At 39.7% G+C, this 26,718-nt stretch overlaps 1 protein-coding gene across 3 annotated transcripts in view; it reads left to right on the top strand.

Moving 5' to 3' along the window:
• Positions 1-26,718, top strand: part of GRAMD4 (GRAM domain containing 4) — a 79,958-nt gene that overhangs the window by 20,772 nt on the left and 32,468 nt on the right. For all 3 annotated transcript variants that reach the window (XM_071552577.1, XM_071552578.1, XM_071552579.1), the window contains exons 2-4: positions 4,894-5,104; positions 12,902-13,022; positions 26,574-26,694. In XM_071552577.1, the coding sequence (XP_071408678.1) occupies positions 4,894-5,104; positions 12,902-13,022; positions 26,574-26,694 (453 nt within the window). The remainder of the gene's footprint in view (positions 1-4,893; positions 5,105-12,901; positions 13,023-26,573; positions 26,695-26,718) is intronic.

Raw genomic sequence — 26,718 nt, 5'->3', positions numbered from 1 at the left:
TGATCTGGTGTATTCACATGTGAAAATGAAATGCAACAACAGAAAACCAAAACCTACGAGCCATTAGGGTTTGAGAGTAAGAGACTCTGGGGTGAGTTAAGGCAGATTTCAGACGGTAGTGGTACACTGGATGCTGCCCTTCCCTGAGTTTCCTCTTTCCTTTTGCATCCCAAGCTCTTCCATGTTATGCAGGAGTAGAGTGTGGGGTAGCAGTGGCTCAAAGGGGTGGCAGGATTGTCCTTAGGAACAAGCCTCATAACCAAGCCCTTCCAGACTACGCAGTCAGGATGGCTCTCAGCATTCCTTGGAATCTGTTTGTCTCCTTACTGAAACCTCTCTGTAAATGTAGGCAGAAAAAGCTGTTGTAGATCTCAGTTTGATTTTTATATGAAAGTTTGAGAAAACTTGATTTTTCTGTTTTTAGTATAAATTTGGAATGTGTGCGTGTTGGTTTGGGGTTTTGGGTCTTGATATAGTCACAGTATGACAGTTATTTGGGCGTTAATTGAGGGTTTACATATTAGGTCCAAATAATGTCATCTCTTCCTTTGCCCTCTGTAAAAGGAATAAAACTTAAGGCTTGAAGGATTTCCTTTAGCAACTAGATATTAATGGCAAAGAAAAAGTATCTTTAAAGGTTATTTTAGCTTGAGGGTTTTTAAGTGTGGAAAATACAGACTTTTTTCACTAATCAAGCTGTATATACATAAACTGTTGCCTAGGAGGTTTTTTAATGGTTTGGGACTTCAGGACAATTTTTACAGGCAGTTATTTAGTTTTGCTCATTTGACCTCTACTAGTAAAACAAGAGAAAAAAAAGCTGCTGTCTTAAAAATCTGGGTGCCTGAATAGCCTTGTTTGTAAGCATGTTAATGTAATGTATCCTCACTATATTATGGCTGAGGACCTGCTACTATCATTAGATCTGGATGAGGTGCAACAAAGTTAGATGTAAATCAGTTTTTGCAGAGTCTGTGCCCACCTTACTGTGCTCTGCAGCACTTTCTGTTGTAGTATTGAAAGTCTTTTGTTGTTTGCATTGATGGTAAGGTGTTTGTATGCAGAAATAAACTTGGGAGTATGGATTGGATTTTATGTTGCTGAGGTTGATTTGCAAGCATGATACCAGTTTTTATTCTCATTTATACCTTGTTTGTTGTATGGTAGTGAGAACAATTATTGTGATGTGTATGACTGTGTTGGGAAGTGACAGTGTTTACAACTCATGGAGTTAAAATAATTGTATTTTTATTAGAATTTTGTAATATTTATTAATGGTAAGTTTGAAAGCAGAGGGAGATGTAGAGTTCAGAGGGCAAAGGCAGACACACAAGCTAAACTGCATGGTGGTTTTGATACGGGGATGGGGAGTTCCTAGAAACAGTCTGGAACTTACAGCTGAACAAGCTGAGTCCAGAATGGGTGTTGGGGTGGAAACGAGTCCAGGCTGGGTAGATGGGAAAAGGTGGTAGATGAATAGCTATGATGGTAAGCAAGTATTTTGATATTTAGTTACTATATTTTGCATAAGTCTAATTCTAGATCAGATTCTGGTCTTTCATTTTACAAAAGCTTCCTCAAGCTTGTCTAAATTTGACTCAAGTCACTTGGAATACAGGATATCCAAGAATCTTTTTTTCCTAGGGCACCTGAAACTGCTGAAATGTCGCCATATTTATTGATCTTCATCTAAAAAAAGTTGCTATTTGCAAGAACAGGCTGCTGACATAAAAAGCCTGTCTTGGATCCAGCACTTGGCTGGAGGCCAGATAATGAGTGTCTGTAGGAGCTTCTGGCAAGCTTAGGTTTTTGCTTAGGTTCATGTAATGTAACCGTAAGTAATTTGGGAGCCTGGTACATACAAAACAATTTTTAGACAAAACAATCTTATTATTATTAAATTTTAACTGAGAAGATATTTTTATGTAACAGCTTTGTGTACTTAAGAGTACTTTAAAAATGCCTTGGAGTGTGATTCTTTACTATTTCCTCTTTTAATGTTCAATTTACTGAATAATCCTTTAAAAGTATTGACCCTCATAATATCTCTGTTTTGCTATCCTCAGAATTAAGCTGACTCCATCCAGTGGAGTGATTTAAAGAAAGGTTTGCATTTTTAAAAGGCTGGGTGGTAACACATGTAAGGGTAAGTATTTCAGTTTTGCATGGAAAAAAATACCATAAATGAGTTCTTGGGTAAGCTCTTGGCCAGATTATTTTGTGACCTAGGGCTGAAATGCATGAACTGTCCTAGGATGAGGCTGGAGTTTAGGATTTCAATTTCCTAAATGGTGTTCATCCCAGGAAGTTACACTGATGGGTCTTTTCATTGGCCTCGTGGGTTTTTCATTCTTCATTCAAAGCCTGATGTGAAGAGTTGGAGATTACTCTGTCTCAAGATGTTTTTGATGCTTCTCATTTATTTTGTGTGATAAGTGAATGTGAATCTACAATAAGGGGAAAGAAAACTGAATTCAGATCTTGAAACACCCACTGAAGTGCTGTATATGCCAGGCTATCAAAAGAGTCCAGATCCAGCTCTGGTCTTTGGGGAGTGGTGGATAAACATCGTTTTAACAGGAGAATGCCTAGGCCCTCTGATTCTATCCAGAACAGCAATGCTTATCTGCAGCTTGAGTAACTGCTCCATCCTTAAGAGGGATAGAGAAGGCATTGGATGCACACTTGTCCTCGGTTGGTATGGGCAGAGGGTGTCAACCAGAAAAGGAGTATAACCCTGTACTATGCTTTATTATTTCTTTGTGTGGCTGTATCTTTAGCATTGACAGTGTGGATGATGAACAGACAGGGTTTGGTTCACAACTGCTTTGCTGCAGGTCTCTTACATGGTGTGTAAAGCTGATTGAACATAGATGGAGAATAATTCAATGGGAGGGAGAGCAATACAATTGTGCTAGAGCTTATCAGAGGTTTAGACTTCCCTCATACCATTTGTTCTCTGGTTTCTATTAATAGTAGGGGCTAGAGATATTTCTGGATGTGATAGCTGACAAGTTTGTTCATCAAAGAGTCAATGAACGAGCAAGAAGTGTTTCTATTTTAAACTTAGCTTTGACAAGCAGAACTTTAAAAAAAAAGCTGCTCATAGAAAATAACCTTGTGTGAGTTACCACAAGTGATTCTCTTTAAGTGATAGATTAAACACAGGGCTGCAACTTTAAGCATCTCTGATAAACGAAGAATTTTGTGGCAGTTTATTTGCCAGCTATACTGTAAGGCATTTGTATTAGTTTAAAACTTTGTATTTAATTGAACTATTAATTATTGTATTAACTCAAATTTTGAAGGGAACGATCTAGTTTGAACTTGGTGTGAATAGTCACTGCTAAAGTGTTAGGGTGAGCAGGGAATCGGTAGGGAAAGTTGAAGAGCTCTGTTGAAAAGAGGTTTGTGTTAGGAGGTGAGAATTGCCTCAGGTGCAAAGCCCTTGGTAGCAAAAAGCTCTTCTATTTTGCTCTTTTTTATACTCCTGAAGTGATGTGTGTCTGAATCTACCTTTTGTTTTCCATCTCACACTAGTGCCTGGGACAATGTGCCATGAAGCTAAGTATGGCTTCTAATGAAAAGGATGGTAGTGTTGACCATAGAGGACAAAAGTGTAGCAACAGGAACAAGTGCCTCAAATTTTTAAAAATCCATTTGCTGGTGCATTCCATTGTTCTCCAAATATAACTCTGTGAGCTGAGAAACAGTATGTGGGAGAGAATATTGTGGCTGGTTTGATATAAACAGCCAGAGTGGTAGCTTGCTGGAGTGGCAGAATTAAGGAACTGTTGGTTGCCCTTTTTTTTTCTTCTTTTGTTTTGTTTTGTTTTTAATTTAAGATGGAGCTTGGCACTCTTAGTACAGAGTGTGATTCGTAGAATGAGACCAGTTTGACTGGTTTGGTTTAAATCAGAAACTATGCAGTGCAGTGTCTTGGAAAGCTACCATTACAATGAGTTTACATAATTTTTCTATTGTCTTTTAAAAAGCAAAATGCTTCTTCCAGTATGATTTATGATTTGGAATGTAAAAATTGCTCATGTCAAATACTATCACTGGAAGTGGAGTGTCCTGCGCATTTCTCGTTCCTCTGGATGCCACGGCACCTGCATGTTCTGCAAAAATACTGGCTACTGTTTCTCTTACAGTGAACTTTTAGTCATGCTACTAGTTCTAAAAAAATAGTGAAAACATCTGTAATAAAGTGATTCTCCTTTGCACCTCAAAGCATAATAAAAATCTATACAAGATTGTAAGTTGTGGTAATTTTGAGGATCTTGGCAGTGCATTTGAATGTGCTTTATGGTCTGTTGCAATAATCTCTAGTTTTTGGTGGGATCCTCTGCATGGATCTGTCTAGTGGCTTTCTTCAGTAAACCCTACGACTTTCTGTTCTCTTAGTCTGAAGCAGTACGAAGATGTTATAGCATCCTTACTCTTTCGCTCCAGTTTGTTTAGGAATTTAAAGATTGCTTGTGAAGCTTAGTGGATTTTCATGTCTTTGATTAGAAGCATTACAAGTTGAACAATGTGGACTTAACAGCTAAACTTTTTTTGTTTCAAGTAACCTGTTAGGAACTGACTTTCTAATCTTTCTTCGGAGTGCAGGTTGTTACCTTGTGCCTGTTCTGACTTGCTTTAAAAATAGCCAGGAGAAAGAAGCTGTAATAGTCTGAGAAAACAGTAAATCATCAACTACTGAAAAACAAACCATGCATTTGTTACACTGTGGGGAAAATGCCTGTTAAAAATCTAAGCTGCAGGATATTTTTCCTGCAGTGGCAGGAAGGCCCTTGAAAGATGGTTAGGAGTAGTTAGTGATAAGAATGTCTCTATTTAGATTTATTGCAAGCTTTCTAAAATATTCTTGATGTCTTTGTCTTGCAGAGACTCCAACCGTCATGTTAAGGTAAAGCAGAAAAGTGCAGTGCTGAACATGCTAAAGAAGTTGGACAAAATAAGGTTCAGAGGTCACAAGAGAGATGAGTTACTTGATTTAGCAGAGTCTCCAAATGCTTCAGACACTGAATGTGGAGATGAAATTCCGGTGAAAATACCTCGAACATCAGCTCGAGACAATGAAGAGCTGAGAGACCCTGTAAGTACTCGATTTAAATATTGTTGTATGATGTTGTATAGTTGTCAGGTAGAGAAAGAACAGAAATTTGTAATTCTTTATCCTTTTATTTTGGATTTAAAACTTGAGGATTTGTGGACGAGGGAGTAACCTTCCAGCAATAGGCTTCCATTTTGTGGAGGGATCAATTAATATCTTAGTATTGGGGTTCCCTGTCCCTACATTTAATTTTCAATATTGTGGATTGGCAGGTTTGTTAACCTTGAATGTGCTTCTGAATGCTCTCTGTTTTTTTATTTGTTTTGTTGAATTACTAAAGAACACATGGAAAGGCAACTTTTCAGTTTGAGGAGTCAGATCTGCTCAAATGGCACTGTCCAGGACTGTAGTGATAAGGTTTCTGGTGGCTTCATTGGAGGGTCATATCACCTGGTTCTCCACTTCCATGCTGTTGAGTTGGTTTAAAGCTATGCAGGAAGTTCTGAAAGTTTCTGGTGCTTGTAAGTGGAAACACCCAAACAGAGCTACCTTTTTAAAAGACTGTTTCAGAAAATAGTTAAATATTGATTAAAAAAGTAAAATAAAATCCTGCTTTAAACTGGCAATGGATCCTTGAGCTTGGAGACCTCCAATCTAAATTTAGGTTTGTCTTTTTAACTGTATTCTAAAATGTGATTTGGAAGTCACAATTTATATCCCCCATATATGGAAACTTACTGTGCAGTTTCTATCCCCAAAATGTGATCAGACTGTTGTCTTTAGGCTCATTTCTAGGAGCACAGGGCTTGCTCACAACAAATTCTAAACTAAAAGACATCGAATCATATATGCTTATGCATCTACTTTGTGATTGGCAGCTTTTGTGTAGCTATTAGCTTTTTTAAATTGAAGTGGGCTTGTGTGGTACCATATACAGTTCTCATTATACAGAGCCTTTTTGCCAGAATGTTTTTCCTATGATCATGGAACAAACAGGTGGTAATGACAGAGCATGTTTTGGTCACAAAAAGTCTGTTGTATGCGAATGCTCAAGCTTTCTGAGACAAGGAAGTCTGTTAAATGCCATTCTTTTGCTCTTACTCTACTGAAGACATCTGTCAAGATGTAAGTATGTGTATACTGGCAGTAATCTCTGCTACTGCCCTTCTAACATTGTATTTTCTGAGATTTTTATAGGTAAATAGGTTTTTCATTAAACTTAACACTTTATGTGTAGGTATATATTAGATGCGCTTTGTGTCTAATCAAAGGTATCTGGGTGGCAGAGCTAGAGACTACAGAAAGATCTGTCTTAAACTCTAGATACTATTTTCTGTATTTCTTAGGGGAATAGGATTGTAAGGAGGGTGGCTGAGAGAACAGCATGGTAAACCTGCAGTTTTGAGTAGTTATAAAGCCTTATGTTTACACATCTGCAGTGATGGTCTCTGTTTTCTCAAAACGTTGAGTGAGCTCTGTATGCTGAGAAAGGAACTTGAAGAGAGATGCTGTGGTTTCTGGCTGGTTACATACTCTGGTAGGCTCTTGTGATCTAAGTCCTTGGGATACAGCTGAGTACAGTTCTTTAAAAAACAGGGAGAAAGGGAGAGAGGAAAGCAGCATCAGCATCAAACTTGTTTTGCCCCATTCCTGATACTTGGAGCTCCAAACCCAGGATGATGCTGGAACAGCCTAAGAGCAGCAGCTGTGTTACAGAGATGAGCAAAATAAGCAAATTGTTATGAGCAGCAAGGTCTGATGTATAGGAATAAATTTCAGATGGGAGGTTTGAGAGATTAGCAGTTGGCCTCACAAACATCTGCTCACTGAATGCTGCTGCCCATCTGTAAAATGAAAGAAGAAATAATCCCCTGTGCTGCAGAGGTGCCAAGAGTGAAGAAAGCAATATTTACGTATTTAAATCACTATTAAAATACTGACTGAGATCCTGTGAACAGGGCAGTTCTGAATTACGTCTCTTTCTTACTGAGATTGTATGATTGAATTGTGCCTGAATTGGTTTTAATTCATTGTCTAAAACTCAATTCTTAAATTGCTCGTACAGGGAGGTTTTCTTTTAAAGGTTCTGTAAGCAACTTAGTATTATACTTTTATTACACTGATCATAAGAAGAACAAGTCTTATTGGTTTCTTCCTATTTAATACCTTAGGGAAATGTTGAAAGCACACAAAAGCTAATGCAAATCTGTGTAAATTGCAGTTAGACTGCATGTCTTTTCAGATAAATGTGAGCTGTACTGTGCTTACACTTCTGTTGCTTCATTGTTTCTGTTGAAATACGAGTAGAGAACCCATAGTCTTCAAAACTGGTGGCTTAGAACTGAACATAGGCATGCAAAATTAGAGTCCTGGTCCCCTTATCTGCATCTTCACTGTCAGCCATTCCCTTGACAAAGGCCTCATCTCTGTCCCTCTCCACTTCCCTCCCCCCACCCCCATCTGGTATGTTAATGATTATGGAGTAATTAAAGAAAGATGTCTCTCTATTAGAATAGTACAGTGCAGTCACATGAATGAAGGGCGCTCAGTGCCTGATGGGTTTGCAGTGCACTTAGAAATGTGCACATTACGTGACTCTTCTTTAGGTATGTATCTGAACTTGACAGGCGTGTGCAGAAACTTGACCCAAATAGAGGTTTTAGAGTAAAAAGCCTTGTCATAAAGCTTATGATTGCAGAGCCCTGATCATCTGCCAAGAAGAGCATCATCCTCTGTTGTGCACCTCCAATGAGTGAAGTGAATTCTCAGTCTCAGGCCACAGATATGGCAGTGGCACTTAGTCCCAACATGTCTTAGTGAAGTTACACGTGGAAAGACAGAAGGGATGGCCAGAGGAGGTCTTGTCGTATTATCTTAAAACTGTGAGCTTTACCTGTTTAGTTCAGTAATAAACATTCTAACCTGTGTTTGGGTAAAGCACACAGAAAGCTCCTGAAAGGTCCTGGATCTGGAAGGATTTATATTTTTCTTTTCAGTTTTCCTCAGTGGTTTCTGAGACTTTCAAAAAGTATCTTACTCTAAATTTAAACTAGTTTGGACAAAGCTTATAGGTTGGCTCTTTATTTGTGTTGGTACTTTTACCCCTCTCATTTAAGTGCCCCAACTACAGATACACCTCGGGTAGCAGATACTTAGGTCTCTGTGGGTATTTGGACATTGTGACTAGATCAATGCCAAGACAGCAATGTTGGTAAACAAATTTAACTCTTTGCTATACATCCGTTTCAGTTCCTGAATGACTTCCCAGATTTCTTCCTCCCTTCCCTCTTTACCATAGGTGGCCATTTGTTTTTTTTAAAGGAAGGACATTCAACACTTTCGTATGTAAAAACACTACAAGTGCAAAATAGGTACAGAGGGTATCCTGGTCTGTTCTTCCTTCCTAATTGTGAACATAATAGCATTTGATTTGTTGTGACATTGGAAATTGAGGTAATGTTGCTTTCTCAGTAATTAAACTCCCCTCGGTTCAGAGACACCATGACCCATTTTTACAAAAGGGGAGAAAAGATTCAGTTCTACATACAGGTATATGAATGAATGTGGTGCAGAGGAGATACCCATTTGCAGAGGAGTTGAAAGAACAAATTGTGTTTAAACCTGTGGAGACAGTGAGAATTACAAGTCAAAACTCTCTCTCGAGCCTGGCATGTTGAACTGAAAGCAATCTAATCTATTTATGCAAGTTCCCTGCCAATATGCTAGGATTAAATCTGAGTTATTGTGGTACAGAAAGCATTGATTTAATTGCAGTACAGCTTGGCTTTTCCTGACATGTCAATTAAAACTTAAATGCTACTGCGTTGGTCACTTCATTTACAGTGATTGTAAGGTATAAAGCATGTTGCTTGGGAGGTATGAAGCATGATGCAAACATTACAGTTAAGATGTTAAAGTCTCTAAAACTGGCTAGCACTAGATTTTTTAAAAATTTGTTAGAATATATCTGTGTTTTAGGAGACTTCCAATATGGGCATGCTTCCAAGAATACCTACTAAGGATTAACTATTCATGCAAATGCCTTCACAGTGTTGTTGAGTTTTCCCTTTTTTTACGGGAGGTGAATGCAGCATTCATGGGGAACCCTTTCATAATTTGTAGTAAGAAAATACTCATAAAGTGTCAGTTGAGAAACTCAAGACAAGCTGTGTAGTTTGTTTTATTGCTGGAGAATTGCTCAAATGAATGCAAGCTAAAATTTTGTATTTTAAACTACCTCTTTCCTGTATTGTGTTCCAGCCACTTTCTGAACTCTGAGGAGGGACTTGGGCGGATGGTTATGCCCCTGGGGTTGTCATGCCTTGTCCTCACTGCTTCCCATCCTCTGTGTTTGAGAACTGCTCCTCTTCAACCTAACTGAGGACCTTGGAAATGAGACCACCATTTTGTTATGTATTCCTAGAGAAAAGTCATCCACATACATAGGATGATGTGAAAGAAAATTAGGAAAGAATTGGCCAATAAGGTTTCTGTGTGATGCTAAAATGTGCTGTGCTGCAGATGGAGAGGACAGATCCACATGTGCTTGGTTAAGAAGTGACTTAGACCCTTTCTGTGGCTCTACAGTGGCAGTGGTGTTGCAACAAAATCCCAGAGCTTGCAGGATACAGGGAGTTTAGGAAAGGAATGCAGAAATCTTGGGTTGGGAAGTGCTGTTATGAAAAGCCTAAATTGCAGATGGCTTGAAAAACATTGATGGGGAGATGTGGTTTTTAGATCTGGAGCTGGATGTGGCTTGGAGCAGCAACCCTGAACTCTGATAATGGGTTAAGGGCAGTTTGTTGTCATCAGAAATGTTCCTTTAACCCCTTTGTCTCTGACTCCACACTAACCTCGGGCGTTTCTCTGGCTTCTTACGCACCACCAGGCCTTGTGCACAGCCTTGGCTAAGTCATAGTGATTGCCAACATTTTAAAAGGGCTCCCAAGTCAAATACTGTCAAAGCTAGAGAGGTAGAAGGAAAAGTAGAAATTTGCAGAAGCCTTCAAGGCTTTTACTGTGAGTCAGAAACTAGAAAGGACATCTGTACAGTACAGTGTAGTTAATCCAGCCAGAGTCCCAGTGCTGTCCTACTGAGGCAGGAGAGAGGAGAGAACCCTTTGTCCAGATAACTCTGGAATTAATACAAGGATTTTGTTAACTTGTGAATTCCGTTATTCTAACTTTAGACAGAGGGACTTTTTGAATTCAGATGTAGGCAGTTGATCTCCAGCAAATGTAGAGACCTTATTTCTTATCATCTTAGGTGTGTTGGTGTGGGGGAAAAAACTGGGACAAAAAGAAACATCTGCTTAAATGTCTCCCATATCACTGTCCTGGGCATGCTCAGTTTTCTGAACACTTCTAAATGGTGTTCACAAAATGTATGGTGATGCTAATTTTGGAAACTGGGGACTTTATTTATGACCAAACTTGTGTCACTGTGTATCTTACTACTCTGGTTAAACTATATTATTATTACATGGTTATTACATGATCTTACTCCTACTATTCTTAACAAGCAGCTTTATGTTTTAACTTAGTGAATTTTTTCCCTCTTTTTTTCTCAAATTAGAAGGTCATTGTAACCTTTAGTACCTAATTTAAAGACCTGTACCTCCTGATTTTTAACCAATCAATGGATGTCAGGCTGCTTGTGTCCAATGCTTTAGCAGATAAACACATTTGAAAACTTTCAGAATGAGTCATGTTAACTGGCATCACTCTCCCCAGTGCTATTCACCTCCTGCTCTTTCCTTCCTCCTAAGAGGCACAGTCAAGGTATCCTGGGTTTTAATTAATGACTTAACATCTCTGAAGAAGCAAAAGTGAAGCTGGTTCTCTATATGGATTTCTGAAATGTAGCACAGCTCTGGGTGAAATATCTTCAATGAGGATGAAAACTTGGATATGCTTAGATATTTGTTAGCCTCTTTTTTCTTCCTCTCTCACTTTTCTTGTGACTGCCTGTGGAGTGTGTTGTGAGGGTGCTGCTGTTTGACTTCAGCCACACCATCATCCCTGGTCTGGCAAGTGGTAGCACTAAATCTTGCAGCATAAATAAAAACAACACAGCTCTATAGATAAGAAATCAACACAGAGGTTAATTGGCATACGGTGCTCATCTAAAAACAGGCTCTATTAGTCTTCAGCATAGTCTGGAGCAGCTACATCCTGGCTAAAGACAGGGATGAACAGGAAATGTGGAGCATGGGGACGAGGATGCTGTGCTGCAGCTTCCAGTGTGAAGGCTGCCCTGTGGTCTGTCTGTCTCTGCTATGCCATGGTTCATGCTGGCTCCAAAATGGGAAGCAGCTAGGACTGCTGCTAGGCTAACAGCTTCTGCTCCTCATCGTGTCCAGCAGTGTTGACTGAGTGCTATGTGGGTGGGTGCTGCCTTAGGGACTGGAAATAGCATCTCTGCTTGGCAGTCACTATATTGAGCATGCTCAAGTGGGGAGTTGATGCCAGGTAAATGCCGGGCAGTAACTGCCTACAGAGTGCTAATTTGCCTGTATAGACAAATTCCAAGGCTTAAACTCAGCATCTGTTCAGCTCATGCAAGAAAACAGATGTTTAATAGGTATTTCCACACTGATTTATCTTAAAAGTGCAAATCATTCCCAACAGTGAAAGTACTTTGCTGACAGGAAGCTTTCTGCACATCTTTCCTAAGACAGAAAATGTTATTCTCCTGTAGATCACTTGAGTTTATATATGTATGTAATTTAAGCTGTCGTGGTTAAGTGTATCCAAGCTGATGTTTGAAAGCATTAGAGCTCCTGTGTTTTTTCAGGGTTCAAACAAGGAGTGGGAGAATAATTAGGTTAGTTAAATAAATCCCTTTTTGCCTTTCTTCTGAAATGTAGGCTTCTGTAATCTGTCACTTTGATTTTGAGTATCAGCTGTTGAAGAAATTCCTGTAATTCTCATTGGTGGACGTTTTGTAACTAGTGGGGACTTCACCCAAGTGCTGAAAAACCATTACCCAGGAGATGCCCTCACCCACCTTTTTCCTTGCTGTTTGAAAGTGCCCACTTACTGAGAGAAAGACAGCATCACCTGCCTGCTGCTGTGTGGGCTTAGGGTTTTTCTGTGCTTGCTTTATGGAGGTGGTGGTTGTCACTGCTCCCCCTAACTAATCAATTTGCTCTTTAATTCCTGCTTTCTGCAGTATTTCCAGTTCTGAGTTCATTTGAGGGGTGCTGGTAAATCTGTCAAGACACACAGTCTCCTGCCTCCCCCTCTCCTCGCCTGCCAGAATGAGCTCCCAGGCACCACCATCATCTCTCTGCAGTAACTGGGCTGTGATGGAGATAGGGGAGTGGGGAACTCCTTGCTGAGAGACTGTGGTGTTCAGAATTACACATTCCATAAATGGATGTTAAAATATACAGTATATATTTTCTATTACCTCAGTAATTATCTAGAAAAGTATTGCTTTTGGCAGCTTCACAATTTTGTAGGTAAAGTGTGTTTCATTGGCTGTCCATTTACTGGGGAGAGGAGAGGATAGTATAATGAATGATAATGCAGCAGACCTGGTAAGAGTGGCGATGGAAAATCTTGGTTTTCTTTAACTCCCTGAGGTCTGCAGAAATGTGTTCTGTAAACTCACATGGGAGAGGTACCATGCATTTGATTAGCTTTCATTCATTCATTACGGTAATTTAATGCTGAGAGAGGCATGCAGAGTTGTTGATACTTGTGTGTTTTTCACATGATTGTTTCTTTACTGCCCCAGAAATAAGTTAATGTATTTAAATGACAAGGGGAAAAAAACAACCCACACCAAAAAAAGGCCTTCTGAGCTGTCAGTATGTTCTGGCTTTCTTATAGGCTGGCCCAGGGACCACGGTCATGGCTTCAGGAGTCCCGGATTTTAACAGAACAGAGTCTGACAGACTGAATGAGATCAAAGGTCACCTGGAAATAGCCTTACTGGAAAAACACTTTTTACGTAAGTATAAAATGCTCTGTGGAGAGGAATGGCTTAAGCCTGCTGAAATAAGGTTTCTCTAAGCTGTAGAAATTGGCATCAGAATTTTGAGGTGTGCTGATGTGTGGATAGCGCATGGGCTGATGTTTCCGTACGAGGAACTTAAAAGTGTTCTCGGGGTTTCTGGGTCACTTGGATATTTTTTCTTCATTGCATTTCTCGCAACATACCTCACTATGTGACTAAAGCTGCTTAATTGAAGTCTTGATGTTGACATCTGCAGGTTATCTTAGAACTAAGTCAGCCTTAATGTACATGGGATAGGTGTTTTTTTTCTAGTAGTAATTAATAAGAAGAGATTTCTGAAGGAGCAACCAGTGCATTTCCTTGGCAGCTATTTCAACAAATAATATGTCTTAAAACACATCTCTTAACAGTATAAGAATTACTGGTAAGTGGTGTAAGAAATATAGAGTGGAGTGTCTGTAGATTTCTGGTGTTACTTGTTTGGGTTTATGTGTATATATATGTGTGTATGTCTGTATATGAGAAAAAATACATATGAGTCATTCATGGCTAGAGGCAGCTGCAACATTTTTGGAATTTTGTCTCAGGAAGTCTGAACTGCTGATTTTTAGGACAGGGTAGTAAAAAACAGAAAAATGGAAGGCAGGTGTTCCTGCAACTTGATAGAAATAGAGATCTCTGTAATAAATCAATGAGAGTTTTTGCTCAGTTGCTTCCCAAAATGCTAATTTTGATGCTTTGGTTTTGAACTTCAGAATATGATGGTTGTTTTTATGTGTTCAAAGCTTGTCAGATATTTTCTAAGGGGTAGAATAACAGGACTAGAGTCTATTCAATTTCTAGACTATAATTCAACAGCAAGACATGTATTTTATCTTCAGCGTGTTCTCAAGGGTTTAGCATTAATTTTCTGTAACTTGTTTCTCATTTGGCAATATGTCTTTGATATGTTTTTCCCCCATATGTATGTGAGGGAGGCCCAATAAAGGAGACTGAGAAAGAATTTATAACAAGCTGCTATCAGCTTCCACAGGCACCTGGAAGAGATATCACGATTGAAATATCAGACAAAAACTGAAAGATCTGTCTGGCTTGCCTCATTAGTTTCAGTGATTTACTTGAATCTATTTAGCTGTGCAGTACCATGTACTCCTTTCATCTCCAAAGGTATATTGCTTAAGCTCTTGTTATCCAGTTGTTTTTTAAATTAGATGGGACACATGTGATTTGCTGATGTAATCTAGCATGTAACAGAAACAGTAGGACCTACCAGAACTGACTTCTGGTGTGAACTAGGACATGCTTTTTGATACAAAAACATAATAGGGTTCCCAGGGCACCCCTAGGGCTGGTGAATCCATTCTCCTTTCTTAGCATGTTCTTACAGTAACTGAATAGGGCACAGATTTTTGTGAATCTTTGTAATTGTCAGGTTCTTGCTGTAATTTGAAAACCTTCTGATCAACTATGTTTCCACTTTTAGCTGAATCTTTTTTCCTTTGCACAGACCTTTGTGGCAAACTTCAAGGTAAAGGGTAACAAAGCTCACCCTTTCATGTAAACTTTGGACAGATGGTTGGAGGTTCAGGCTGATGGGGTGGTTTAGCTGAGGGGGTGGAGTCAGCTGTGCATGTCCCCAGCCCGAACTGCTAGATCAGGAGTTCTTCGCCAAAGTCTGGAGTTTGCTGTAGCTGAAATTATACAGTTGTCCTGGCAAGTTGGTTGTAGCTCTGTAGAGAAAAACAAGAATACTAAACTGGTTGAGAAATAAGCAAGGTAAAGCTTTTCCCTTATTCCCCTATGCTCCATTAAAGATTTTGGGCTGAAATAGGTCAGTGTTTGTCAGCTGGAGTGAAGTAGAAGTTCACTTTGAGGGTATGACTTCTGAATTCTTTTCTTTTTCCTTCTCTTTGAGTTGGTGTTTTGGGCTTTTTTGATCCTAGAGTGCATTCATTATTATTTTCTTCCCAAAAGTGAACTATTGGTGTGCAGAAAATATTCTTGAAACGTGCAGTTTGATTACTTTAGTTTTCCCTGGAAGAAAGCCTGATCATTATTTTTTAAAAATCCTGTAGCTGCAGTAGGGGTTTTTTAGGAAAGCTAATTGTTCTGCAGTAGGTGGGGTTTTTTAAGAGTCTAGTTGCTCTGCAGTATTTTTATACTATTTTTAATTATGGAATTCTTTTAGGACACCTTGCTATAATTGTTTTTGCACAAACCATTTGCCATGTCCTCTTAACTCCATTTTCTCCAGCTGGATGTGCAGAACTCAAAGCAGCTACTAGTAAGTGACAGAAATACTTAAGGTTTCATGGATTTGCTTTTTAATCCATTGAGTTTCTAATTGTTAGACTCTATTTAGCTTTTAGTAGGCACAAGTAATATATGCAGTATGGCTTAGTATATTCAGTGAAACACATCCCAAACTTAACTTTAGTCTCTGCAAGCTGCAGAGGAAACTAGAGCAAATAGGTACTGGAGACAAACTGTTGTCTGGAAAGGGAAAATATCTTCATCTAAGATGCCAGATGAATCTCTTCTTTAGCAAAGAGATAATCTAAACAAGCAGAGATGTGAAGCTGGAGAGGAATTGCTTAGCACGTGCATAGCTGTACATGCAAATAAAATGAATGCAAATGGAAATTGAAGGGAAATGTGACTGGAAATGCTTTAAACTGCAGGCTGACAGGAAGATGAGGCAGGCAGAGGAGAGGATTTTGGAGTCTTAAGCAAGGGGGGAGTGATCACCTGACTCTTCCAGCCAAACAGGCTAAAGTTGCTTTTCATGTCTGTGTGGGAATTGTCTTAATTTCTGTGATCTAGTGGTTCCTTCTGAGCTTTATTACAGGAATGCTGAAAGCAGTGTGTGTTGGGTTTGCAGTGTTGGTGTGGGCTCCTGAAGGAAAAGACTTAGAACATCATCTGAATGAAAAGGGCAGAGACCTTAGTCTGCTGGAGTTTTGAATGCACATGGATGGAAAAAGCTTTTTCTTGGAGCTCTGGCAATCAGAATCATTCATTTCTAAAGGACTGTGTGTTGTTTGAACCTAGTTTTTAATGCACATGAGCACTGCTTTGGGGGAGCTGAGGATTCAGGTTGGGAAGGCTGTTACACTGATGTGCTAAGGTTAGTACTGGTTTTAGTGTTTCCATTTCCAAACCTAATTGTATCTAAACAAGACATAAAATAATGCTAGCTGCTCTTGCATTTGAAAGGCAAAACAATATGCAAACCCATGAAACAATCTTTCTGTGTTTGTACCTCATTGAGGTAAACATTTTCTTCCTGCTTTTCGTCCTGGTGTTTCCTGTGCCTGCTTATAGAGGGCAGTTTTGGAGATATCAGCACTCTGGTCCTGGTGCCACAAGTTAGTTTTGTAAGCATGAATGCATGCTGTGGTTTACCTGAAGTATTAGCTAATTCTCATTCAAGGGTGTTCAAGCGTTCTGAAATGCTAAATTTAGAAGCTCAGGGAAGAGGAGTTGGTGGTAGCAGCAGCTGAGAGTAAACAAACCAGGTGACTGTTAGAGAAGAAGGTTAGTCATGAACTGGTAAATCAAAGAAATGCCACGTGAGGATGAAGAGCATTAGGAGGAAATAAAGTCCCCCTCACAAGGGTTTTGCATTCCACTTTGTACAGCACACTGTTGCAGGAGTCCTTCGAGGCTTACCCAACCACTATTTTTGGTTATGATTTTTATACCAGTGTTACAAAGGAAGCTGGGATTGTGATGTTTTCCCATTGAAATTTCTGCTCTGGCACACTTGTCATCCTTATGTGCCTTTTTGAACTCCTTATGTGTCTAACCCCACAGTATTTTCTCTGGCTCCCACTTTCTGGTGTAAATGACCTGATCATTCTTTATATGAAGAACGACCTAGCAGAATACTGATTACATGGCAGCAGAGCTCTAGAAAAACATCATGGTTCCCAGGCAGATCTAGGATGTTGGAAAGTGTCAGACCTTGGAGGCACATTGTGTGGTTGTTGTTGTGACCAGCAGAAGAGCTACACTGCAAAGTCCAGTTCTGTACAGAAATGCTCATGTACCTCCTCAAGCAGCCACAATAATTGTATGCAACAAATTGACTATGAAGCTGAGTTAGAGTCCAGTTACCAACTGCATCAGAATACTTCTGGTGTAATGTCTCCTCATGTGAGGGTCCAACACCAGCTGCAGTAGCAGAGATACAGAAGAGCAGAAGAATAGATTTACTGCACTGGTTTTGCTGTCTTCTTACTGATCTGGCAGCTTGCAATCTGAACGTTAGGTTCAGAAATCTTGAAGCAGAATCTAGAGCTGAAGCAGAATCTAGAGCAGGTGAAGACCCTGACAAAGAGAGTACGCAGCTTCTGTATATCCTGAGACACCCAAATACCATCTATGGGCCTTAGTAACTGTTCCTTGCTACATGGTCAACTCTGGCCAAAGGAGTCCTGATGCTGCAGCTTGGGCTCCAAGGTTGTTGATGCTAGTGAGTGTTGAGGCTGCTGTAGTGGTGCAACTTTCCTCAGGTTTCTCACATCCTTTACTCTTTTCCCTAAGCTTCTCTCCGTTTAAAATTCTGGACTCCCAGGCACTAAAAAGATGTCCCTGAGTCTGCATGTGTCCCTTGAGATTGTGGAGCTCCTCTGGTGAGAACTGTGGTTTGTTTATGGTGACTGGTGGGGAATCTGCTTGAATATTTTTCCTCAGCACCCAGAGAAGACACAGGAGAAAGATGTGAGTCCATGCTTTGCTATAGAGCTGTCTGTGCACCAGAGCTGTTCTCACTTGCTTTGTGCTAACAAGTTTTTAAGTTTTTGTAGATCTGACTTCTGACTGGGAGACTTCTCAAAAACTACAGAAAGTTTCTTAAGAGGTGTAGGAAAGGTTTTGCTTTTACCCAGAGATACTTACTTGATGTACGGTGTATATTGAGTTAGTTTCTAGCCTTCCTGGACAAAAAAAAGCCAAACAAACCACCTCCAAAACTCTGGCCTGAATTTCCTGGAAACACTGTTGGAAGATGCAGTCCTGAGCAGGTTAGAGAACTTGTTTGGGGTTTAAGAAGCCTCAGTATAGACTAAGGGGCATTCAGACCTCCATTACTCATCTGCAAGGACTCTGTTCTGACTGGTATAGGAGTTGGGTTGGGCTCTTGCTTGGTCTCAGCTTGGCTTCTAAGAGCACAAGGTTTCTGAGACTAGAGGAGAGGGAAAGGATGCAACTTCAGTCCCCAATGCAAGAGCAGGCTGGAGTCCTGGGCTGGTCCTGGTTTGTGCAATCTGCCCAAGCCATTGGACAATGCTGGTTGTTTTGGTTTGAATACTTTGGTAAAATGCCAAGTATAAACCACAGAGACAAGGGCTGTCTTCTCCCCCCACCACCAAGAAAAGGGAGAAAAAATTCTGGACACTTAAGCTTGAAACAGAAACTGGGATTTATATTCACATGAAAAATGGAAAATTAAAGGTGGAATACTATATAACACACACCCACACAAGTTAGATATAACAAATAATTCCTTCACCTCTCCACCCAACAGAAAACTGAACCCCTCCAAACACAAATCTCACTATTCCGGCTACAAAATCACCCCACAAACCCTTCCCGAGAAACACTTAGCAAGGAAAAGGGAGACGATAAAATGTTTACTTCCTCGAACTAAAACAAAACGCGATGTAGCGGTGGCAGCAGCAAAACCCAGCACAGCAGAACAGTGTCAGCATGTCCTGTCTCTGCTTTGGCCATGATGGAAACTGAGCTAAACACCTCCCTACACTGTATTTATGGTTGAGATGATGTCAGAATATGGCATGGAATACCACTGGCCAGTAGCAGTCAGTGTCAGCTGGCCTGACCCAGCTCTAGTCAGCTGATAATCCGATCCCTGCTCTAAAAACTAAAGCCTAAATGTAGGCCTACACCTACGTAAACCCAGGACACTGGTACATGGAGATGTGGATGATGATGCTGTACGTGAAGATGCCGGAATGCTGGAGGATCTCATACTGTCACACCAGCTTTTCATGGGACTGATGAACCAAAATGCAGCACTGTGCTGAGAGACATGTATTGTTTGAGCTCCTCCAGAGGCTTGAACAGATGCCACCTACTCACTGTGTCATGTAGGTGGGCTCTGCTCTTGCTTCTGCCTTTTTTGCATGCCCAGCTTGGTTTCATGAATTACAGAGAGGGTGTGAAAATCCAGTCAGGGCGATAGTCAGCACTGTTGTATAACTAGAATGGAGATTTTGGGAGCCCCATGTGGAACTTGCCCTTCCCTGTTCAGCTTAGTAACACAAAAGTCTTGGAAGAGCCTACTGCTATTTCTAAGCCAGACATTATTTCAACATTTGTAGACTGTTTCACTTTTGCCAAAAACAGTGAGTGAAAACCATTCCTGCAATAGTGACAATATTTTTGCAGCTCCCTTCATTTCAGATGGATTCTGCATCTCTTCTGCCACTTTTATTCTCTGAAATTTCTGAAAATTCATAGAGCAGCAGTATTTTTCATGACTTTTAAGGGGACTTTTAAAGTGTATATAGCAATGTAAAACTTCCCACTTGGTGTTTGGAGAAGGGGATCTGTCTCAGTATGCTGTGCTTTCAGGAACATAATTTAAATTCCTTCCATAATGAAGGGGAAATGATTCTGTCTCTGTCAGTTATAACACAATAGAGCTCCACTGAAAACACTGTATGTAAAGTTACTAACTGGCATTTAGCATAACTGCTTTGTACAAACAATAGCAATGGCATCTTTGTTCTTTCTAACCTCACCCACTCCAAGCAGAACAAAACAGGAATGGTGAGAGAGACTAGAGCAGTTTGCACAGAGGAAGACCTTGTCAAATATGATGTGCTTTGTAGATCAGTCTCCCTGGTCTCATGGAAGAGAAGAACACTTTGCATAAGACTCTGCTATTCAGGTGAAGAGAATAGTACCAGAGAATATTAATTGCACGGAGAGGAAGGGTAATGGTTCAGGCTTGGCCTTCCCTCCACTGCCTCTGGGTGGTAGTTGGTTTATTTCCTATCCACACAGCAAGAGGCCACACTGCTCCCTGCCCTGTGGCCTTATGCAAAGAGACTCAAAAACTGGTCCTCAAAAGCTGTGCCTATTTTAAATACTGGAGCAGGAGCTATGCCTTTGAAAGAGCAAAGATAGGCACAAAAGAATGATGGAAACAAAACCAAGTGAAAAAAGATTGTTTAACTGCCGAACCCATGTTGAAGTTTTTTAAAGGCAAATTGGTATGACTGGTTCTGAATAGGAGAGGTCAATTTATTTAGATGTGTGCAGACTTAGCTGGAGAATGGTCAGAGTGAAAATGTGGGATTTATATTTGATTGCTTCACTTCTCCACTCAGGCAAAATGCCTATATAAAACAGGGCAGAGAGGAGGGAAGGATATGCACTCAATAAATATTCTTAATCTTTAGTTTGTGTCTGCTTTTTGGATTTTTGTAACACTATTAGAAATTCTTTTTTGCTATGTTTTCTATATGAAAGATTCATTTTCAAGATTCAAGCAAGAGGCCTGACCACAAGGGAAAACTGTTAAATTGACAAAGCAAGGTGTTCACAAATGCAAAAAAACCCCCAAATACAACCAAAGGTCTTCCAGGCCACTTCACGTGGAAGAGCTCTGAAGAAGAAGAATGCTGATATCCATTTCAGAAGTGACCACCTAATCACACAAGAGAAAGGAAGGGTTTAGTCAGTCAACCTGGAGTTTGGGACTTGGCAAGGTACATTTTTAGGTTCTTCCTTCTTAAAATGCTAAGAGTAGTCCTCCTAAGCAAATGAGTTTTGTGCTTCCCAATTGAAGCATCAAAGTCCAAGCATGAAAGAGGACATGAACTTAAGAGGTGTCTTCAAAAAGAAAGGGCAACTAATAAAGTGGAGCTGCTAGATCAATGGCTTGAACACGTACTTTTCTTTGCCAAGCATCTGGCCTGCAAAGAAGCAGAATATCTGGCAGTGTTTGGGATCAAAGTTTAGTGTTTCATCTGAAGCCTTTTGGGTAGATTATTACGAGATAATATTTTGGCAATCTCTGCGGTTCTCAAGACACTGGTGGAAAGACATTTGGCCTGGAGAAGCAAAATCATGGATTATTAGAAGTAGAACAGGTAACAAATAGTACAATTAAGCTGTATCCAGTTATTGCTATGAACTGTGAACCTGTCTTCAAAGGTTCCTGCAGAGTAACTGTAAGCAGGAAAAATGCAGGTTAGGGAGTTCTGTTGTGGGTCCTTCCTCCATCACTGCTTGTTGGTGAGACAACATTCTTTGTATGTTTTTGCTTTATCACATGTGATGGAGCCATGCCATGTCTTTCACAGCACTGCCATTTGCTGCTGGTTTTTAAGGTAAAGACTAAAAGGACTTCAATGTCTAAGATGGTGAAAACACATGTTTTTAGACTCCTAACATCTTGTTAGTAATCCCATATAGTCGGTTTACTTGGGACAAAGTTAAAATACTACATTTCTGTAGGAATTGGGAGCCTGGTAAGAGTAGAAACTGCCTACACTGGAGACAACTCCCAATGTCTGGCTCCATCAGCATGACTAATGAGATCCATATTGAAAGTGTGTGCGTTGGTATTTAGTGTGTTTAGGACCAATTAAATAACATGAACTCTGGTAATGTTCAAAGGCTTGTAGAGAGATTTGTCATGATTAAGATAGAGCTAGGAGAGTTATTTTTGTCCTGTTAAGTACTGGTGTTTCCTCATGTAAATATGATAGGGAGCACATATGCTTTTTGGCGTTTCTAGTTTTCAAATTGGTCTCCTTAGATTTAACACTAAACTGATTTGGTAGCTAGAAACAGTGGTTGGCAGTCTCTAACTGTGTTCTGAAAGAAATTTTTGATCACTTTGTCCCAAAGGGGAATTTTGCAGTGTACCTTTAGGCCCAGGAAGGAATGTTGTTATTTAAAACAGCTACAAGGAGACTCCCTAATCTACCTCCAATCCTGGGATTAAGGGAAACGTTGGCTTTACTGCACATGCAGTATTGAATTAGAAGTCCAACCTTCTGCCGTGCCCTCCCAGCCTGATGTATCATCCTTATCTAAATGCTACTCAGATTCTCTTTGGTCTTACCAGAACTAAACACTTCGGTATTTAAGTGCTTTTTGTCCAAACATTTTTTACAAACTTGGGTGTTCTGAGGAGCTGACTGAAACTTTTCCATTGCTCTAGTGGCTGATGCCAGAAGACTGTGCAACACCAAGCTCAGTAGCTCATCCTTTAGCAGTTGTAACAACTAAACTTTTTGAAATGTTAAGTCTTTGAATTTGAGTGGTCTAAGCCTTAGAGTTCAGGTGTGACAGCTGTTGTTATAGACCTCATAGAGGATAAAATGCTGTAGAAAAATATGAAATGGATAAATTTTTTGGTTACCAGTGACATGTGTGGCTGATGATGTTTTTTACTATGGGCCCAGTTCTCCTAGGGTTTACAGTGCAATAATACATGGGTTAATGTCACTGGAACACCATTGTTGCCTTGTCTCACGGACATCTACAGCTCATTTTTAGAAGTGCAGTAGCATCCAGATATTCTCCTGCTTTTCTAACAAGGAGACTTTTCGAGAGAGCTTTTAAAGCATTTTTTCAGGGTCACACCTAAAGGGTTACCAAGTATATGTAGGTATGTAGAGGTTGAGACTGTAGGTTGATAGGCTTCTGTTATACTCAGACATGGAGGCTTTTTGTTTTAAATTTCTATACTTTACTAGAGATTGCCTTAAATTACCACAAAAATCACCCCTAGGAATTCTACCTACGATTTATAAAGTGAATATATATATGATGAAAGAATATTTATATATAGGTGTTATAAATTATTGGTAGCAATCAATATTATAGCAGCAACCAAGTAGGTGTATTCTATTACAGGTTACTACAAAATTATCTCTAATGAAGCAAAGTTTTAGTAAGATAGCAGAAAGTCTAATTATGGTCAATTACCGTACACATATACACATTTACACTAATACCAGTATCAAGCTAATTGGACAGTGGGCCAATATATTGGCCCAAATTTGGCTCCTTATATGGGCCAAACCATACCAGGTATGGGAGGACAAAACAAACCCTCCTTAGAAAGGGTTCAAGGTCTCTTAGAAAGTTTGTGTGGAGAGTTCAGCCTGTTTAGAAAAGGAAAAGTGTGTGTAGCACGCAAAGTTCTTGAAAAAGGAAGCTTCATTTTGAGTAAAAATTAAGCCATACTTATATCGTAGAAAGATAAGGTGTAGGACACCACCACTTCAGCAGTCAGTAGATGCTGCTAATTTCTATTTTGCATTCAGAATAGCCAATAGATGCTGACGTTTTTTGTTCTCTAGTGCCAGTTTTTATTTTTCAAGACTGTTTTCTTGTTCTTGCAGATAGAACAGCCAGTTGCAGTTGCCAAGTCGTACTTTCCCAGGATATTTTCCCTTTTTTTTTCAGACTATTCATCTTTTCAGATGATAAGCTGTTGTTATAGTTTCTTATTTTCGTGTCTTATCAGTGGTGTCTCAGGATGTCTCTGGTTCCTAGATACCTGGCTGTGCACCTCAGAGAGACCAACTGCACTTCTTGACAGTGCTTCTGGTTCCCAGGCCTAGTTTCCAACCTTGCCAGCGTTTTCTCTGTCAGTATTTCAGCAGACACTTTCTTCTGTGAGTAATTTTCTGCTTCTAACCAGGTCACCTTTATGGCTGCTCACTTCACCTGCAGGTCCAGCTAAGACGTACCCTGAGCCTTTTGCAGTATTTTTGTTTCTCACCCAGCAGAAGATAGTGAGCTGTGATTGATATGCCTGGGAGGGAAATTACAGAAGCTGATGAATGTTGAAACTGAAGCTTGACCTTTTACATTTTACCCTTTTGTGTGTGTGCTGAGAGGGGAGGATGTTTGAATTTTGATTGTCTGAGGATGAAATCCAAGCAGCACTCCCTTCTCAATCATCAAAGAGGATACTCATCTGTAAAGCTCAGTAGATAGATAACCATGGTGAAGTGTTCTTAGGGATTCTTCTGAGGGGTCTGTGACCTCTGCTCTTTGTAGCCAGCTTCACTCATTCTGCAAGAGGACCCCATGGGGATGGAGAAATATTTTTTGAAAGTGCAGCTCAGCTTGACCAAATGGTACATTATTTCAGGGTAGAGATCAAGGAAGAACTTTCTCTCTTCCCCACTCTGTGGCTTCTGTTGCTTAGTAGACTTGAGAGTATTTAACTAACCAGACACAGAGGTTTTACAGTGTCAGACCACACTGCTGCCAAAGTAGCAACAAATACTGCTTTAAAGACTTAAAGGGGCTAGAGCAGTTGCAGTGGGGTGGATTTGAATTGCAGTCATGCGTGGGAAAGTCAGGAAATGCTCTGAAATGTGAAGCTGTGGCAAACCATAATGATGGGATGTTGTATTTTTTTGTTTTGTTTTGTAGGAGTTCTGCCTTGTTCATTGTGCACCCTTTAACTTTGCCTCTTTCCTAAAAGAATCTTTGGCACTGCTTGTCCTCTTAGTGGTTGAATTTCTGAAGGTTTTGTTTTGGTTTTAGTAGTACAAGATGTAGTACAATCAGAACAACTGGAATTAAAGAAGCTGGAAAATCTGAGTAGACTTTCAAGGATATTGACGTTAATTTATACTGCTTGTGGTTTTCTTACATACACAAAATGCATAGTCACTTCCTCTTAAAAAGAAACAAAGTGTGCTTAATGAAGAATTTGTTCCCTTTAATGGTCTTGAGAAGATAACATCCCTATCAACCTTTGGAACTTTCTGTGATGTCTTCATGATATTGCACAAGCTCTAGTGCATTTGAAGTGCAACAGATGTTTCCCCTCAGCTGTGTGCAAGCCCTTGAAAGTAGGGTAAACAGATTATAAACTTAGTTTTGTTTTCGCATTTAAAATTCCTTGTGGACACATAATTAGGAACAACTCCATGTGTAAGTCTGCCCTGATGTTCATATTTTTCCATTTATTTACAGGAGAGAGAATACCTGCTGCAACAGTGACATTTCCCTGCGCTATTCTGGGGAATTCTCAGTTTTAGTTGCTGAGTATAACGTGTTTTTTGTGCTCCGTCTCTGCTTCCCAGGATCACTAACCATCCATCAGTGGGGGAGATGGATGACAGCACTCCTTTCTCTTTGATGGAGTTCAAGCTGTAGCTTCATGGTGGAAGCCATCATGTTGTTCTCTTGATTCATTTATCTTTTTCCTATTTCTCTTAACTCTGTGCTCTAAACCTCTTATTGCTTCAGGAGTGCAGATAATCTCCCACCAGCTAACTTGCACAGTGGATAAAGTGATTGGACAGAGTGCTGCAGGGCCTCCTGCAGAGGAGGGAGAGTGTATCATTTCCTCTGGACACTTGCATTATGGCTTCAGACCTTCTCAAGATGCATAATGATTGGAGTCAGAGAGGCTTGGATATCAAAAGTATCTGATATCCAAGATTTACAAGGCAATATATGAAAAGAAACACGAAGGGTTGATGGAGGGTATGACATAGTACACCAATTGTGTAAAACAATGTAAAGCCTGAACCCCTGTGTCTGTGGTGAAGTATTTTCTCTTCTGCTTTGCTGTAAGCTTGAAATACACCTGCTGTTCTATTATTTATTGTTGAGGTTGAGCTAAAAAAACACAGCCTAGAGGACAAAATGTAAATTTTTTGTTTAAAAAGACTTAAAAAAAATCTCAATCATCATTTTGTCATGTCTCTTGTATGCCTATTTGGAAAAAATTATCAGTAATAGTGACCCTGTTTTAGCTCTAGAGTAAAATAAGATTGTGAACAAGGACACTGCCAGTGACAAAAAAGCAAGGCTAATTAGACACAAAAAAGCCTTATGTGTAGTTGATACTGACTTCTTGTGAAAGAAATTGAGAGTGTGTATGTGTATGTATGTTTATATATGCAATTATTACATGGAAGTTAGTAGGGCACACTGTAACCTCAGAAGAAGGTAAAAATTTATAGTTAGTTCCTTGTTTCATAACTCCTTCTTAAAACTGTAAGATACCCAGGCCCATAATGGGACCATCTGCCTTATAGAAAATTACAGGAGTGTCACAAATTAACAGAGGTTTATGTGGCATCGTATAACTTCATGTGAATTTATTTCTGTTTTCCTACCTGTAGACATGAGGGGAAAAAACCAGATACTTTGTTTTTTAGTTCTGACCACTGGATTTAACAATACATAGCCTTTCCTGCTGAATATTTCTTTCGGGAATGAAGAGTATGTCGTATTTAAATAGTGATAGCTTGTACCATGGACTTATTTTGCATCTTGAAAAGAAAACTTCAAAATTATTCTTTTCATTGCTTTACAATTGTAACTAAATATTTTGTGCATCATACAGCTGCGTGTTTTTTATGAAGTCTGTCTAGTGTTTGATTACTTGGGTTTTTTTCTGATTAACATATTTGGTATAGCACAGGTAAAACCACACTTAATCTGTCATAATTAGATTTTAAATTTCTCACAGAAATACTTCAGGGTAACTAAATCTTTATCTTCTCCTTTAATTAACAGAGGAGGAGCTCAGGAAGCTGAGAGAAGAAACAAGCACTGAAACGTTAAGGCAGGAACTAGAAAAGGAACGGCAGAGGAGAATAGAGTTAGAACAAAAAGTCAATGAAGCACCTAAAACAAGGTAAGAGAAGTATCTTCACTGTAA

Source organism: Pithys albifrons, chromosome 3 (assembly GCF_047495875.1).
Source record: "Pithys albifrons albifrons isolate INPA30051 chromosome 3, PitAlb_v1, whole genome shotgun sequence".
NCBI lineage: Eukaryota > Metazoa > Chordata > Aves > Passeriformes > Thamnophilidae > Pithys > Pithys albifrons.
The sequence above is the reverse complement of the archived record's forward strand: the minus strand, read 5'-3'. Positions and strand labels throughout refer to the sequence as shown.